Genomic DNA, 18,719 nt, shown 5'->3' on the forward strand with positions numbered 1-18,719 from the left:
TTCTTTCCAGGCATGATGCCTCAGTGGTCTCCTCTCATTTTTCCCCTGAATTTGTCCTCTTCGTCAGGCTTATTGCCTGAAGAGAGGGCTCCCTGTTTGCTTGGGGCTCCTGGGGTGACCCTTGGGGCCAAGAAGGCCCGCATTTTTGCTGGAGAAGACCTCGTGGAGGTGCTTTCCCTCAGGTCCGAGCTTCCACTCTCAGAGGGTGCTGATCAGGAGGATTCCTGGGATGCAGAGAGCCTGGGGGAGCCTTCTCAGGTACGTATGGGGGAGGATCGTTCAGTTCGGATTTTTAGATGCCAGGAGTTGCCAACCTCGTAGGCGGAGGTCCTACGGGCTCTCAAATTGTCAGAAGACCCTCTCCCCCCCTCCGGTGTCTCAGAGTCCAGCATTGAATAATCATCTGCATACTGTCCTGTTGCTTGGTTTCTTCAGTGCACTACTGATAACATTTGATGCTCTTGAGAAATGTTTAGCTGGTTTTACCATCCCATTGTCCATTCGTTTATTCCTAGCTCTTGGCTGACCTGAGCGTGCCTGAGACTGAAAGCTGTTTAGCTTTTCATTTCGTATTGCTATGACAGTTGAATGAGCAACTGTCGGCTTCTTTGTATTTGCTCTTATTGGTATCTTTTTTTTTTTACACAGAATTAAGATCTGTGCACGTTTCTCTGGGGTAAGCTTTTTCCCACGTACCATGCTGCTTTTCACAATCGAAAACCGATAATGAGTTAAAAGTAAAATATAAAAACAAGGCCATTGCACTTACATAAATGTAAAAACAACTATAATATACATTTGTCATATCAATACAAAAGGGCAAATAAATAAAAAGTGAGGACAGTACACGGTAATATACCAGCCGATAACATAAACTTGACAAATTAAAGCTTTTAATTTATTTATTTGCGCTTATGACAAATGTACATTATAACAGTTTTTTACATTTTGCAACAGTTTTGTTTTTATATTTTACTTTTAACTCATCTTTTTTATTATTTATTAATTTTATGTAGGTAACATAACATGGAGGGGCATAATCGAACGTCGCCGGCCAAATAGATGGCCGGCCATCTTCATGGGCGGCTACGCATGGGGGCGGTACCAAGCTTATTTTTGAAATACGCTTGGAGCCGGCCAAATCGCTAGCCGGGTTTGAGACAGGATCGCCGGGTTTAGATGAGATGGCCGGCTCCGATTTTCAGCCACAATGGAAACCGGAGACGGCCATCTCAAACCCGGCTAAATGCAAGGCATTTGGCCGTGGGAGGAGCCAGCATTTGTAGTGCACTGGCCCCCCTCACATGCCAAGACATCAACCGGGCACCCTAGGGGGCACTGTAAAAAAGTAAAAAATAAAATAAAATTTGCTCCCAAGTGCATAGCACCCTTCCCTTGAGCGCTGAGCCCCCCAGATGCTCCTCAAGGCCCACTGCCCACAACTCTACACCATTACCATAGCCCTAAGGGCTGAAGGGGGGCACCTACATGTGGGTACAGTGGGGTTTAGGGGGGTTTTGAGGGCTCATCATTAACGACCCCAAGTGGAACAGGTAGGGGGGATGGGGCCTTGGTCCACCTGCCTGAAATGCACTGCACCCACTAACAACTGGTCAGTAGGGGCACTATTTGTGGACTTGGACCAAAAAAAAAAGGGTCCAAAAAAACCAGACCAAATTCTCGTCAGGGCCGGCTTTCTTTTTTTGATTATCGAGTGAAGCTGGCCATCTCAATGTTCGCCCCGGTCCCGCCTTCGCTACCAAGCCGACACGCCCCCTTTGCCTTTGCTACCAAGCTGACATGCCCCCTTTGGAGTTTAGCCGGGCCCGCTACAGGATGGCAGTTGAAGACGGCAAAATTTGGCTTTCCATTATACCAATTTGGCCGGCTTTAGGAGATGGGCGGCCATCTCCCGATTTGTGTCGGAAGATGGCCGGCCTCGTTCGAAAATGAGCTGGATAGTAACATAGTAGATGACGGCAGAGAAAGACCTGCATGGTCCATCCAGTCTGCCCAACAAGATAAACTCATATGTGCTACTTTTTGTGTATACCTTACCTTGATTTGTACCTGTCCTTTTCAGGGCACAGACCGTGTAAGTCTGCCCAGCACTATCCCCTCCTCCCAACCAATTTATGTTGTGTTTATATTGAAGTTTTTATGTGTTCATGTTATTTTTCAGAGGTAACTTGACTCCTGAGGCAGGTGCATATGGCACCAAAACACAGGACTTCGTCGAGTCATTTTTTACATCACTGTTTATAGTTGATGGACTGTTAATAAACATCCTGGAACTACATTGGTCCATCCCCCCCCCCTTATTGTTGTCCTGAAAGATTAATAAGCCTCTATCACTTGCAGCTATGACTATATGTTCTTACACTGACATAAAACCATTTTGATTATGCCAAAAACTATACAGATAGGAATATTATCAGGTGACACACACAATCCAACATGTAATTATGAGAAAAATACTAATTCTTACATTCTAAGTGAGACTTATTAAAATAATGGCTGAAACTATTTAAAAAAATGTTGCCCAAAGCAATGTTAGTAATTAAGAACTCAGTATTTTACATTTGAAAACTACTTGGTTGCAAACTTTTGGCCATAACCGTATTTTTGATTCCTCCATTCACCAAAATAAAGTTTGAAACTACCAGTCAGACTGCCCTAATCTCTGTAATGATCGGCCATTGGAATCCTCTGGGGAAGTCTGAAAATGCACATATCAAAAGGGCTTTTGGGGCTCATTTTCAAAGCACTTAGCCTTCCAAAGTTCCATAGGTTTCTATGGAAATTTGGAAGGCAAAGTGCTTTGAAAATATGCCTCTTTGTGTCCTAAACACCTCCCATAACATACCTTGGCTACTGGGGCCCTTGCAGCTGCTCTAGGACCTCTGTTCATCTTTTTTTTCCTTTTCAATGTGCCATTATGCGTTCTTGTGTCAGGTGGAAGAGAGTCTCGGGAAGATAACTAGCTTGCTTTATATGCCTGTGTGTGATTTTATGTTTGTTTGATATTTTTTCATGCTTTATTATTTTCTTTATAATCTATTTTTATTGTTTAAATTTTTTGCTTGTAACATATTTATTGTATTTATAATTGCAAACTTCTTGCACTGGCTTCATAGTGGGGTGTCTCTGTTAGAAAATATATTTCATTCTGATGATACAGTTCTCATATTTGGAAGAGCAACAGCACCATAAGAACGTAAGAATAGCCATATTGGGTCAGACCAACGGTCCATCTGGCCCAATATCCTGCTCCACCAGTGGCCAATCTAGGTCACAAGTACCTGGCAGAAACTCAAATAGTAGCAGTAGCTTCCCCCATGTCCATCTCAATAACAAACTGTGGACTTTTCCTCCAGGAACTTGTCCAAACTTGTTTTTAAACCCAGATATGCTGACCACCATTGCTACATTCTCCAGCAACAAGTTTCAGAGCTTAACTATTCTTTGACTGAAAAATTCTTCCTTCTATTTCTTTTAAAAGTATTTCCGAGGAGAGGTCACGTGACGCCATGGTGCGGGGCTGACGCTGGAAAGCTAAGCTCCGCGCACACTCACCCGAAAATCAGATAATTAGACTTACCCAAGGAGCGAAACGCCACAATTTCAATCATAAAAGGTGGGAAAGCGACTGGTGAGTAGAGATTGAGCGAAGAAACCGAGAATGGCAGCGAAATCAGTGAGAAAAGAACGAGACAAATCGAAACCGCCAGAAACCAAGATGGCCGACCAGCGAGATCCCGGCGAATTAGCGGTGGGATCCGCATGGCTGACGGAGATCACGGCCGAGGTTACAGCAGCGGTTGAGGCCGCGTTGGATAAAAAGCTTCAGCAATTGCTCGATCGGGCGGAGGAGGCTCATGAGCGTATAGACAGTATAAATATGGAGCTAGATGAAGGTTTGCAGCGGATTTCAGAGATGGAGGAGACGGTGGAGGCACAGAAGGAGATCAACAAGAAACTGGAGAAGAAAGTACAGGATCTGGAGACAAAGATTGATGATTTGGAAAATAGGAGCCGGCGAAATAACCTCCGTTTGGTTGGTTTACCAGAATCGCTTCTAGATAAAGATTTGCCTACCTTTTTGGAGGATTGGCTGCCGAAAACATTACATATAGAGGACAAACTACAGAGTTTTTGTATTGAACGAGCCCATAGAGTTGGGCCTCCGAGACAGCCTGAGAACAGGCCGCGAGTAGTCATACTAAAAGCTCTGAACTTTCGGCATAAACAACATATTCTGGAAGCGATAAGAGGAGGCAAAACTCTCACCTACCAAGACAAGAAGATCCTTTGTTTTCAGGATTATTCTCAGCAGGTGCAGGCGAGGAGGAAGTCCTTTGCACCTTTATGTACGGACCTTTTCAATAAAAAAATAAAATTTGCGCTCTTGTATCCGGCTAAGTTACGTCTCACGATCAATGGAGTCACTAAATTTTTGGACACTGTTGAAGCAGCTAAAGCATACATTCAACAACATGGCGGTGAATAGACCCTCAAAGGGGAAGGATATAACTACAGAAGCATCTGAGGGAGCTCCACAAGACAGGGGCTTATTTGAAACTAATTTGCTATGGGAAATCACCCCCGGAAAACTTATGGATTTCTCAAAGATTGAACATTGAAGGATGGAAAAGAGATTTAGTTAAGTCCTGATCAATGCTTGAACATATGGGATAGTGGGGATGATATAATACATATATACAACAGAGGAATCAGACATGGACTGTGGAATATAATGTTGAATTACAAGGGTCGTATGAGCATGGAGAAGCGGAATGCAAAATAAGGCTGAAAGAATACACAGAACGGAATTACAGCACAGTATGCTGAACCATTGCCAGGATGTGGTGAAAGAAGATGATCAAAGACTGGTATACGAAAAGTGATGTGTAAATTTGTGAATATGTTGGTGGTTAAGACTGGGAAGAGTTAGAGGGGTAAATAATAACGGCAGGGTGAGTGTAGGGGTTAATAAGTGACTAGTTCTTGGAACAGGAGGGAGGGAGGGAGGATTTGAAGGATGGGAGCTTGGGGGGAGAGAGGGGGGGGGGTGAGAGATAGGGGGTTATATAAAATTAGGTTAACAGAACCTCAATCAGACATATGGAGTCAGAAGAGAAATATGAGTGAGTTGAATGAGGAGTGGCTGCGTACACAAACAGCAGGAGTGGTGCTGCTGGGACACCATGACTGCTCTTATGTGAATGTGGAACATTGGTTGCTGCATAAGCGAGACTTAGGAGACTGATGGGATTAAGGATATACTCTTGGAATGTGGGGGGTATTTCATCTCCCATTAAGAGAAAGAAAATCTTGCATAGTCTCAAAAAGAAAAGAGCGGATATAGCACTTCTCCAGGAGACACATTTATCGTCTCAGGAGCACCTTAAGCTTAAAACCTGGTGGGTGGGAACAGTACTGGAGACCCCAGCGGTGGGGAAGAAGGCTGGGGTAGTGATATTGTTCCATAAATCACTCCAGGTTGAGGTGGGGCAGATGTGTATTGATTCTGAAGGGAGATATATTCTGGCACAGGTCAAGGTGAATAACACCACCTACCTTATTAGTAACATATATGCCCCTAATGTGTACAGTAAGAAATTCTTCCACTCTCTCATAAGTAAGATACAGCAATTTAATGTTTCGAAGAAGATAATTGGGGGTGATTTCAATATGGTAGCTGATCCCACCATGGATAAATCACACCATATAGCAGGTGCGATGGGAGGGATAGATAAAGGTATCAATTTGATGTGTGGGGCTCTGGGAGTGGTTGATGTGTGGCGGGTTCTTAACCCTAATACTAAAGATTATACGCACTATTCTAGAGCTCATCACACGCAATCGCGAATAGACTACATACTGATAGATGAAGATAGTTTTGCAGACATCTTGGAGGCAGCAATAGATCCCACGATAATTTCGGATCATGCGGCAATATCGATTGAGTTTAAAGATCTGAATGCGCAAAGTAGAGAGTTCAGATGGATATTCCCCTTAGATCTGTATTATGATCAGGATTTTAGGCAATATATTAGGAGAAAATGGGAAGAATATGCACTATATAATGATGCACACATGGATACACCAATATTGTTCTGGGAGGCTGGGAAAGCTGTGTTAAGAGGTGAGATTATAGCATACAGTGTCAGAAAGAAAAAACAGAGAGATCGAGAGATCATTAGATTGGGGGAGCAGTTGGTGCAATTGAGGAGGGCTTATGGACAAGGGGTAGCAAATCATATCCGAGAGCAACTGTTAGCCACTCAGGTAAATTTAAATGAACTGCTACATCAGCGAGCCACTAAATCTGTTGAATATTATAGATATCAATTGCATAGATTTGGGAATAAACCCGGGAAACTGATGGCAGGGCTGGTGAGGAAGGTGAAGGGGCAGAGGAGAGTGTTGGTGATCAAGACACAGAGGGGGAACCTAGTACATGATGATACAGAGATAAGAGACGTATTTAAAGATTATTATGCTAGACTATATGCCAAAAATGATGATGATGATCTAGACCCTGACATATACTTAGAAAATATCAATAAGACAAAGATCTCAGAACAACAGAAGAGGGAGCTAAATAAACCGATTGAGACTGAGGAGGTCCTTAAAGAAATTAGAGCTAGTGCCTTGCATAAAGCGGCGGGGCCAGATGGATATAGGGCTGAATTCTACAAAATTTTAATGCAGGATATAGGAGGCCCTTTAACAAAGTTCTTTAATAGATCAGTTGAATTAGGTGAACTTCCACAGTCTTTGCGATTAGCGGATATAATAGTATTTCCAAAACCTGAGAGAGATCCGACCATACCAGACTCATATAGACCAATTTCACTGATTAGTTATGAAGCCAAGCTGCTAGCTAAAATTCTGGCCTCAAGATTGGCAAAAGTATTACCAAGCATAGTGGCGACCCCTCAGGTGGGATTTATACAGGGGAGACAGAGTGGGAAAAATATTAGACTGATACTGGCATCAATAGAGAACGTACGCAGAGAGGGAGGAGATTCCTTATTGATTAGTTTCGACGCCGAAAAGGCGTTTGATCGAGTAGAGTGGGAGTTCTTGTTTGCTTCATTAAGAGCGTATGGATTTGAAGGTTACTTCACACAAGCAATCTCTATATTATATAAGAATCCTATGGCGAGAGTGATGGTTAACGGAGCGTACTCTCGAAATTTTGTAATTAATAGAGGTACCAGACAGGGATGCCCTCTGTCTCCCTTACTGTTTGCTATTACGCTAGACCCGTTGATTCGGGAAATCATAAGTAACCCTGAGATTGAAGGTATAAAACTGGGAACCAGAGAATTTAAGATATCGGCGTTTGCCGATGACATTTTGGTTCACCTAGCTAAACCGGAGAGATCGCTACCGGTATTGATGGAGGTTTTTGAAGAATATGGGGCCTTTTCGGGATTTAAATTGAATTTTCAAAAGTCAGAGGGATTGCCCACAACCAATCTGGTAAAGAAGAAATGGAAGGGCAGGTTCCCATTGAGATGGGCGAACAAGGAATTTAAATACTTAGGCATAATACTAACAAGTGATATGAGTAGCTTATATAGACAGAATATAGACCAGTTACTGCAATATACGCGACATAAATTAGCAATATGGGAGGGACTGCCCTTAACTTTAAGTGGGCGAGTGGGTTTGTTTACAATGATACTTTTCCCAAAGTGGCTGTATGTATTAAGACAATTGCCACTAGTCATACAGACTAAAGATATAAAGAAGATCCGTGGAATGTTGACTAGATTCTGTTGGAGTGGGAAAAAGGCTAAAGTTAAATTGGAATATCTCTATGGGAAAAAAACAGAGGGGGGACTGGGGCTGCCTGACATTAAACAGTATAATTGGGCTTGTCTAGCTAGACACTTAGCAGATTGGATTATGGAAACAGAAGAGCATACGGAATGGAATATTGAGAGTGCATTGTTTAGACCATATCACCCTTATTATATGATGCATGTAGAGAGTAAAATGATACCAAAGGAATGGAAACATCATATCTTATTGGACCCAATGAGAAGTATATGGCAGTACATATTGAGGAGATTAAATAAAAACCCACGATGTACGGATCTCCTCCCACTAGTAGGGAATGGAGCATTCGGACCGGGGAATAATTGTCCGAAATTTGTCAAGTGGGCACAGGAGGGAGTGGTACTAGTGGCAGATGTTATGCAAGATACGGGAAAGATTGTATCAAGAGAGGCTTTAGAGGACATGGTGGGGGCAGAGAATGTGACATGGTATGCTTACTGCCAGATCCACAGTTATATTGAGAAACTACATAGGGGAAAATGTGATAGAGGGATATATGAGCTGCTGATGAATTTGTTTTTGCCTAAGGGAAGAGAACAGACTACGGTGTCCATACTATATAAACAGTTAAATTTGATAGCCAAGCATCGTAGTTATGAAGCAGTGGCAAGACGATGGTCTGAGGATTTAAAGGTAGAGATCAGCAGTGGAGATATAGTCCAATCTCTAAAGGAGATAGTACATAAAGTGGAGAGTGCCAGATATAGGGAGATACAATTTAGAATTGTTCTGAGGGCATATATGTCTCCCATACAGGCTTATTACGCAGGTAGATTGCAAGAAACACATTGTAGTAAATGTCATTTTCAGAGAGCAACACTATATCACATGTTTTGGGGATGTCCGGTCATACAAGATTTTTGGGGCCCAGTGCTGGAATATTGTGAGGCCATGCTACACAGGAAGCTTCGGTTAGAGTCTAAAACTGTTGTGCTTGGATTAAGGGGAAGAGGGTCAATACTACGACATAAAGAAAACCTATTTATTTATAAGGTACTAATGGTTGGGAAACAATGTATATTACAACACTGGACACAAGACATAGGGCCCTCCTTCTGGCAATGGAGGAGCTCGCTTCATTCCTTGGTGCGAATGGAAGCACGTGCTATGACTAGTAGCCCTAGAAGTAGACAACGATTTTGGGAAGTCTGGGAACCATACGTACAGGCTCTATCCAGCAGAGCTCGCAGTTTATTGGTGAACACACTCATGGGAGAGGAAGGTAGGGGAAGATAAATGGCTTTATATGTTTAATGGTTAACGCTAATATAGAATTACATGGTATAGGAATAGGGGGGGAGGGGAGGGGGGGGAAGGGGAGGAAAGGAACCTTTAATGAAACCTTTTGATGACACTCTAGATTCGATTATGATAAGGAATAAACGGGGGGGGGGGAAAACAGACAAAGACTTGTATTAGATAAATGTTTATTGACAATATTTACAATTGACAGTAACATCAATAGAATAATTTTTTCTCTTCTAAAATAATACAGAATAGGGATTGGAGGGAGGGAGGGACAATGTTATATGACAAAATTGATGGCTATATGTAATGATACATGTTTTCAGTGATGTTCCACTGAGTTTTATACAAATGTTTTGAGACTGCCATGTTCAGGTGGATTTGTACTTTTGGAATGGTCATCAATAAAAAACTGTTAAACATAAAAGTATTTCCGTGCAATTTTATTGAGTGTCCCCTGGTCTTTGTACTTCTTGAATGAGTGAAAAATTGATTCACCTCCACCCGCTCTACACCACTCAGGATTTTGTAGACCTCAATCATATCCCCCTTTAGTCATCTGTTTTCCAAGCTGAAGAGCCCTAACTGCTTTAGCCTTTTCTCATATGGGATCAGTTCCATCCCCTCCATTATTTTGGTTGCTCTTCTTTGAACCTTTTCTAATTCTGCTATATCTTTTTTTTTTTTTTTTTGAGATACAGTGACCAGAATTGCACACAATACTCAAGGTGAGGTCACAGTATGGAGTGATACAGAGGCATTATTTATTTATTTATTTGTATCCCACATTTTCCCACCTATTTGTAGGCTCAATGTGGCTTACATAGTACAGGAGAGGCCTTTGCAGGCTCCAGTGTGAACAAATAAAGGGTGATGTGGTAAGATCAAGTTCATGTGGCACAACCACATTAGGGAATCGGAGAATGGAAGAGTTGTGTTTATTATTACATTTGTACCCCGCGCTTTCCCACACATTGCAGGCTCAATGCGGCTTACATAGTAAATATAATTACAATTACAAAGTTTTGAAGGAAAATATTATAAGCAGTGAGTGGGGTTTTGAGGATAGAAAGTTGAATGTCCATTACGTGCTTTAGTTTGGTTGTGTTGCAGAGATTAGGCATTTAAGTTGGATCGGTAGGGTATGCCTTTTTAAACAGGTTGGTTTTTAGTGATTTCTGGAAGTTTAGGTGGTCGTACGTCGTTTTCAAGGCTTTTGGTAATGCGTTCCACAGTTGTTTGCTTATGTAGGAAAAACTAGATGCGTAAGTTATTTTGCATTTAAGTCCTTTGGAGCTTGGGTAGTGCAGCTTTAGATAAGATCGTGTTGATTCGGATGTATTTCTAATTGGTAAGTCGATCAAGTCTGTCATGTAACTCGGGGCTTCTCCGTAGATGATTTTGTGAACCAGGGTGCAGATTTTGAAGGTGATGCGTTATTTGATTGGGAGCTATTGTAGTTTTTGGCGGAGGGGTTTTGTGCTTTCAAATCGCATTTTACCAAATATAAGCCTAGCTGCCGTGTTTTGAGCGGTCTGAAGTTTCTTTAAGGTTTGTTCTTTATATCCCGCATAAATTGGTCTTATTTTGTATCACTCTCCTAATAATTCCTAGCATCATGTTTGCTTTTTTGCCGCACACGGGACAGAAGATTTCAGCTTACTATCTACAATGAGAACTAGGTCTTTATCTTGAGTTCTGACTCTAGCATCAGAATATCCAAGTGATGTTTTTTTTTGCATGCCGACAATTACATCATTATATCAGGTCCCTCTACTCTGGTAGCTTTTAAGACTTGGAGCTTGTCTATAGGAATTCTTTGATAGATTCTGGGGAGGAGCAATTTGTCCCTGAACTCTGTGCTTTGAAGAGGAAAAAAATCCTTTTTATTTACCTTGGAGATATATTTAAATTCTTTGTCACTGTTAACATGTAGTCTGCTTCTCAACATGGTTTAATGAGGAGGGTCTGGGAGGGATGGTGATAGACCTTTTCCACTCTGTGGGTTTTCTTCTTATTTTTCTTTTCCTGTTTTATTGTACTTCATGAGAGGAGGGAGAGTAGGAGTCTCCCTCTCCCTCCTACTGGTGGTTGTAATTATGCGTTTTAGTAGTAATAAGTTATTAGTTGGTGCTAAAACATCCTGCTAAAGAGGAGCTGAAAATAACTCTTTCTTTTATAAGCTGGGTTCATCAGAGGAAACAAGTACTGAAGCATGCTTTGAGAAGTCCTTGGTCTCAGATAGACAGACGTGTCAAGTATTCCTGCATCTCACCCTGCACCGGAGAGGCTGCTTCCGCACCTGTATCACGTACCAAAGCCAGCCAATCAGCAATGGAGAGTTTGACATCATTGTTCTGAATGGTGAGTGGTCAGGCGTTTCCACCCCTTCCTCCTATCACATCAGCTTGTCACAGCCCCAACCTCCTATCTGTGGCACAGTCCTCGCCTGTGGCCCCCCTCCCATTCCTGTGGCAGGTTCTATTCCCATTCCTGTGGCAAAGTCCTTGCCTGTGTACCCCCCATTCCTGTGATAGGTTCTGTAGCCCACTACTTATCATTTCTATAGCGCTACTAGACGTACGCAGCACTGTACACTTGAACATGAAGAGACAGTCCCTGCTCGATAGAGCTTACAATCTAATTAGAACAGACAAACAGGACAAATAAGAGATAAGGGAATTACTGAGGTAGGGATGATAAAATAAGGGTACTGAACAGGTGAGTAAGGGTTAGGAGTTAAAAGCATCAAAAAGGTGGGCTTTTAGCCTAGATTTGAAGACGGCCAAAGATGGAGCTTGACGGACTGACTCAGAAAGTTTATTCCAGGCATATGGTGCAGCAAGATAAAAGGAACAGAGTCTGGAGTTAGCGGTGGAGGAGAAGGGTGCAGATAAGAGAGATTTACACAGTGAACGGAGTTCCCAGGGAGGAGTGTAGGGAGAGTGGAGAGGTACTGAGGAGCTGCAGAGTGAATGCACTTATAGGTCAATAAGAGGAGTTTGAACTGTATGCAGAAATGGATAGGGAGCCAGTGAAGTGACTTGAGGAGAGGGCTAATATGAGCATAGTGACACTGGCAGTATATAAGTCGTGGGGCAGAATTTTGGACAGATTGAAGAGGGGAGAGATGGCTAAGTGGGAGACCTGTGAGAAGCAAGTTGCAATAGTCTAAGCAAGAGGTGATAAGAGTATGGATAAGGGTTTTGGTAGTGTGCTCAGAAAGGAAAGGGCAAAGTTTGCTGATGTTTGTTTATTTATTTATTTATTTATTTGTTGCATTTGTATCCCACATTTTCCCACCTCTTTGCAGGCTCAATGTGGCTTACAATACATCATGAATAGTGGAAACATATAAGAAAATATACATTTAGCATTACAGAAGGAACATGGGTTATATGATAATGGTAAAACATATTAGTAGTTTAACAAGCAAATATTATAAGGCAGTTCTGGATATTTGTATAGGAGTTCACATTTGTTGATCTTTGTGGTATGCCCTGTCAAAGAGATGGGTCTTCAGTAGTTTGCGGAAGTTGGTTAGTTCATAGAGCGTTTTTAAATGTAGAGAAAAACGACAGGTTTTAGCAGTCTGTTGAATATGTTCAGAGAAGGAGAGAGAGGAGTTGAAAATGACCCCAAGGCTGCGAGCTGATGAGACAGGGAGGATGAGAGTGTTATCCACAGAAATAGAGAATGGGGGAAGAGGAAAGGTTGGTTTAGGGGGAAAGATAAGAAGCTCAGTCTTGGTCATGTTTAGTTTCAGATGGCGATGAGACATCCAGGCAGCAGTGTGAGACAGGCAGGCTGATACTTTGGCCTGAATTCCTGCTGAGATTTCAGGTGTGGAGAGGTAGATCTGGGAGTCGTCAGCGTAAAGATGATACTGAAAACCATGGAATGAGATCAGAGTACCAAGGGAAGAAGTATAGATGGAGAAAAGAAGAGGTCCCAGGACAGATCCCTGAGGTACACCAACTGACAGTGGGACAGAAGTGGAGGAGGATCCACCAGAGTATACACTAAAGGTACGATGGGAGAGGTAAGAAGAAAACCAGGAAAGAACAGAGCCCTAAAATTCAAGTGAAGACAGCGTATCAAGGAGTAGGCTGTGATCAACAGTGTCAAAAACAGCAGTTAGATCGAGAAGGATGACGATAGAATAGAGACCTTTGGATCTGGCCAGGAACAGATCATTGGAGACTTTAGCAAGTGCTGTTTCAGTTGATTGAATGAAGGGGGCGAAAGCCAGATTGAAGTGGATGAAGAATAGCTTGAGAGGAAAGAAAGTCAAGACAACTGCGGTGAACAGCACGTTCAAGTATCTTAGATAGGAAAGGGAGGAGGGAGATGGGGAAATAGTTGGAAGGATAGGTAGGGTCCAATGAAGGTTTTTTAAGGAGTGGTGTGACTACGGCATGTTTGAAGGCATCAGGAACAGTCGCAGTGAACAGTGAAAGATTGAGGATATGACAGATAAAATGGATGACAGTAGGAGAGATAGTGTTAAGTAGAAGGGTGGGAATAGGATCAGAGGAACAGGTAGTTAGTTTCGAGGAGGAAAGAAAATATGTAGTTTCCTCTTCAGTGGTTTCAGAAAAGGAAGAAAAGGAGGCAGGGGTTGGAGGGTTGACAGAATGGACTAAGGGAAGGAGAGGTGGAGGTGACCTGGTTGAGAATTCAAGTTTAATCTTGTGAACCTTATCATGAAAGTACTCAGCCAGAGTGGGGGGAAAGTAAAGAGGGAGTTGGAGGTGAAGGCACTTTGAGGAGAGAGTTCAGTGTGGCAAAGAGACGTTGAGGGTTTGAGCCAAGAGAATTTGTCAACTGGATGTAATAGTCTTGTTTGGCAAGTAAAAGAGCAGACTGGAAGTAGGTCAGCAAGAATTTGAAATTGTGACAAAGTCCTCGCCTGTACCCCCCATTCCTGTGGCAGGTTCCATAAGTCGTGAAGGCGCAATTTTCTCCTTTGCTTCGTGCCTTTATCAGGCTTTGTGACCCATCATGGCATGTGCCTTGCATAGTGATTTACTTTTTCCCTTTTTTATGTGAGAGTAACTACTATGTCATTTTTGCAAAAGTGAGCGTTCATGGATATGGTTATGTGATTGTGCTTTTGTATTCTGTCCTCTTTCACTCTCGTTGGTGACCCCTTTCTTAGGCCTGAGTAACTGTACTCGTATACTGTTAGCTGTCACGGTTATCGTGCAGGACTGAATATGCTCCTATAAATAGGGGTTCATTTTTGTCTAAATTAATCAGATTAATCCATCTTTTATTGTGGAGTGGAGGAATGCCCTAGTGGTTAGAGCACTGGTCTTTCAATCCAGAGGTATCCAGTTCAAATCCCACTGCTGCTCCTTGTGATCTTGGGAAAGTCACTTAACCCTCCATTGCCTCAGGTACAAACTTAGATTGTGAGCCCTCCCGGGACAGAGAAATATCCAGTGTACCTGAATGTAACTCACCTTGAGCTACTACTGAAAAAGGTGTGAGCAAAATCTAAATAAATAAATAAATAAAATTGTACTGGTCAGTGTAAGGTAAACTCATTCCAGCTTAGGTCAGAAGACCACCTTACGAACCAAGAAATGTATTTTGAAACTGTGTACCAAACTTGCTTCAGGTTCATCAGACTGGTTTCAGTAGCTTATATCTTAGCAGGCCCCTAAAGACCTGAGATTGAGACATGGGCCAGAATGGTGGCTTGTCATGCGGAAGACCTGGGTTTGATTTCTGGTTCAGGTCTTCTGTTTGCTAGGATAGTCGAGGCTGGGAATGCCAAAGATGCATTGTTTACAGTCTTTAGATGTAGGAAGCTTAGCACTGACACAGACTCGGGTACAAATATAGAGGGTAACTTTCAAAAGTATTTTCTGCATGTAAAGCATTTTATACGTGTAATATGATGCTTATAAAATAGTTTGGATGTAGATATGATTTGTGTTCTTTTCCATATTTGTACATTTACAATAGACACAAAGGTGTTTCCAGACTATAGTTTGAGTGGAACAGGGGCTGACTTGCAGTGTTCACATGTACACACACACACAGTACCTTGGAGCATGTGTAAATTTGTGCCAGAATATTTCTATCAGGATGAAATCACCCACGGATGAGTGACATCCGACTGAGCTCTGCACAGGAACTGCTCCAGCATCATAATGAAGCTTTTCAGGATGGTGCACTATGCATGTGCGCATCTTCCCGCCTGCCATCGCTGCGTGGGACCAAGCCAATCTTGTCTTTTCCACAGAGCAGAGAGGTTGCATTTTCACTATCTCCCCTCAGTTCACATCTCTGTTTTTCCTCAGCGATTTTTGCCTGCTTTTTCTTTTTAAAACACTTCATTGATGTAAATTTTCGTATGGGGCCAGTGCCATCTACCCCCTTTAGTGTCCCTGCTCCTGATCCATCCTTGCCGTTTTCAGGGCTCAGACCATAAATTCTGCCCTGCACTGACCCTACTTTACAGCTGCTGGAGTTGCTATCAAAACCCCTCCAGCCCATCCTGATCTGTCGTGCCATATTCGGGACACAGATCGTGGAAGTCCATCCGGCATTGGCTTCACTTTCCCTTCTGGACTGTCATTTAAGCACCGCTCCTGCCCATCATAAATTAACTTATAGCTGTTGATGTGTTGAGTTGTTTTGTTTTGATACTATCCCCTTTCTATTTATGTTTGGTTATCTACTTTTACAAAATCCGGACCATAGTAGCTTACAATTAAAATTGTTAAAACAAGGACAGCAAGAAAGGAATGCCAATTAAAATATAGGAAAGACACAGACCAATCATACCATGACTGTATAAGAAAGGTATATCACATGCATTTTTTAATTTGTCATGATTTTTGACTCCCCCACCTCCACCAGCAGGGCATTCCAGGCATCCACCACCCTCTCCATGAAAAAGTATTTCCTGATGTTACTCCTGTATACCACTCTGCAACCTCAAATTATGTTGTCTAGTTTTACCACTTCTCCGTCTCTAGAAAGATTTGTTTGTAGATTAATACCATTCAAGTATTTAAATATCTGTATCATATCTCCTCTATCCCTTCTTTCCTCTAGGGTGTACATATTCACGATTCAAGTATTTTCTCATACATCTCTTGGGGAGATCCTGATATAATTTTTGCTGCCTTCTTCTGGATTGCTTCAAGTCTTCTTACATTCTTAGCAAGATACGGCCTTCAGAATTGAACACAATATTCCAAGTGGGGCTTCACCAACAACTTGTACATGATCATTAATACCTCCCTTATTTTACTGGTGATTCCTCTTTCTCTGCAGCCCAACATCTTCTTTCTGGCTTTGGCTACCACTTTGTCAAATTGTTTTGCAGCCTTGAGATCCTCAGACACTTTCACCCCAAGGTTCTTCTGGTCCGTGCATATCAGATTCTTGCCCCCTAACACATACAGCTCCTTTGGATTTTTACTCCCTAGTGCATCACTCTGCACTTTTTCTTATTAAATTTTAACTGCCAAACATTAGACCATTCTTCGTTTTTAGATCTCTTGTTTTCTTTTCCGTACAGTTCACTCTATTGCAAATCTTCATCATTTGCTCAAAGACACACTTTTCCTTCTAACCCTTCAGTAATGTCACTCATAAATACATTGAACAGCAACAATCCTTGATGTGCTCCACTACTCACCTTTCTTTCTTCTGAGCAAATTTATTTATTTTATTTTTGGATTTTGCTCACATCTTCTTCAGTAGTAGCTCAAGGTGAGTTACGTTCAGACCACCACTCTGTCATCTGTCAGTCAACTAACTTCTAATCCAGGTCACCACTTTGGGTCCTAATTTCAGTCTGAGTTTATTGATGAGCCTCCTATGAGGAACCGTGTCAAAGTCTTTACTGAAATCCAGGTAGACTACATCTAGCGCATGTCCTCAATCCAGTTCTCTGGTCACCCAGTCAAAGAAATCAATTAGATTCGTTTGGCATGATTTTCCCTTGATGAAGCTATGTTGTCTTGGATCTTATGACCCCTTCCAGGTAGTTCACTATTCTTTCCTTCGGCAGAGCTTCCATTATTTTTCCAACCGCCAAAGTGAGTCTTACCAGCCTGTAGTTTCCGCCGCCTTCTCTGTTACTATGTTTGTGAAGAAGGACCACATTCGCTCTTCTCCAATCCCACAGAACCTCTCCTGTCTCCAAGGATTTATTAAACAAATCTGAGAGGACCCACAAGGACTTCTCTGAGCTCCCTCAATATCCTAGGATGGATCTTGTCCGGTCCCATGGCTTTGTTTTTCAAGTTTTTCATAAACACTTTCTTCTGTGAATGGTGTGATAACTACTCCATTCCCATATATCATTTTGTCAGTCAACAGAGGTCCTTCTCTAGATTTTCTTTTGTGAACACAGAAGTACAGTCAAACCTGTTTAATGTTACATCAGTTAATATCATGCCCCGCATAATATCACAGCATGTTTTGTCCCTGGTCAGTGCCCATTGTAACTAACAAGGACTTATTCCACCTATTGTCAGTCCGCATAATGTTACATATTGGTTAATGTCAACAGTCTTAGCTGCTTGATGATTCAAAATCTACCGCTTAATGTCATAAAGTGATGATCCGTGCCACCAAAACAACCAATTGTAGTGCTCTTTATCACATGACAGAGACTTGTTCAGATGGAGCTTCACGTAGACTCCAATTGGCAATGACAAGTCGGTCCACATATGCACTTTAATATGGTGGCTAAGACGACATTAAAGAAGTGGACAGTAAAATGTAATCAATTCAAGATTGCATTCTGTGTGCCAGGGACAAGTGAGTGAAGTCCCTCTCTAGGGGGTGCAAGAGTCTCCAATTGTCCAGTAAGTCCCACACCTGACATAGTGAAGGGAGTCTCCTTTTTACCTGTAACTGTTCATTCATTGGGTCGTGAGACTTATCAATGGTGGGATCCCAGACTGCATTAAAATTCCCACCCAGCGGAGGAAGTGACGTCATCCGAGCAAATGGCAGCTTGAGTGAATAGCTCCGTTCGGGACTATTTAAAAAATTAGCGATTCGCCGTTATTAGCCTTCTAAGTGCTGAGAAAATATCGGGAAGGAAAGTAGATGCCGCCTAGAAAAAGTTTAGAAAAGTTCCGCTTTTCGGCACGCAAGCAGGAGAAAGCAGGAGCCGGTTCTGTAAGTGAAGCGGAGGGGAGCGGGAACATGGCAGCGGTACAATCGGAGTCGGAGGAAGAAAGCCCGGGCGTGCGGGAACGTGCGCTGGAGGAAGAGGTGACGAAGCGCGAGTTGGTGCAGTGGCTTAAGGAGCTCCGGGAAGACATGGCAGGTGTCAGGAGCGATGTGAAGGAGTCCCTGCGAGATATTAAGAATGAGCTGGGTGAGCTGGGCACGCGAGTAGAGACAGTGGAGGAAGCGGTGGAAGAGATCCGGGAGGAGTTGTCTTCAGTGAAAGGAGCTGAAGCAAGGCAGTCGGAGGCTCTGCAGGAGGTAAAAGATCAGCTGGAAGAGCTTGAGAACCGGTCTAGGAGGAATAACCTCAGATTCAAAGGTATTCCGGAGACTGCAGAGTTTCGGGACTGTGTTAAGGTGGTGGAGGACTTTTGTAATTTTGTGATGGGGCTTGGTGGTGAAAA

The 18,719-nt window shown here is 42.6% G+C and overlaps 1 protein-coding gene across 6 annotated transcripts in view; it reads left to right on the forward strand.

Annotated features, from left to right (window-relative positions):
- The window catches only part of AREL1 (apoptosis resistant E3 ubiquitin protein ligase 1), a 158,358-nt gene that overhangs the window by 33,398 nt on the left and 106,241 nt on the right, over window positions 1-18,719 (forward strand). For all 6 annotated transcript variants that reach the window (XM_030213862.1, XM_030213865.1, XM_030213867.1 and 3 more), the window contains one exon: window positions 11,286-11,466. In XM_030213862.1, coding sequence (XP_030069722.1) covers window positions 11,286-11,466 — 181 coding nt within the window. The remainder of the gene's footprint in view (window positions 1-11,285; window positions 11,467-18,719) is intronic.

Source organism: Microcaecilia unicolor, chromosome 9 (assembly GCF_901765095.1).
Source record: "Microcaecilia unicolor chromosome 9, aMicUni1.1, whole genome shotgun sequence".
NCBI lineage: Eukaryota > Metazoa > Chordata > Amphibia > Gymnophiona > Siphonopidae > Microcaecilia > Microcaecilia unicolor.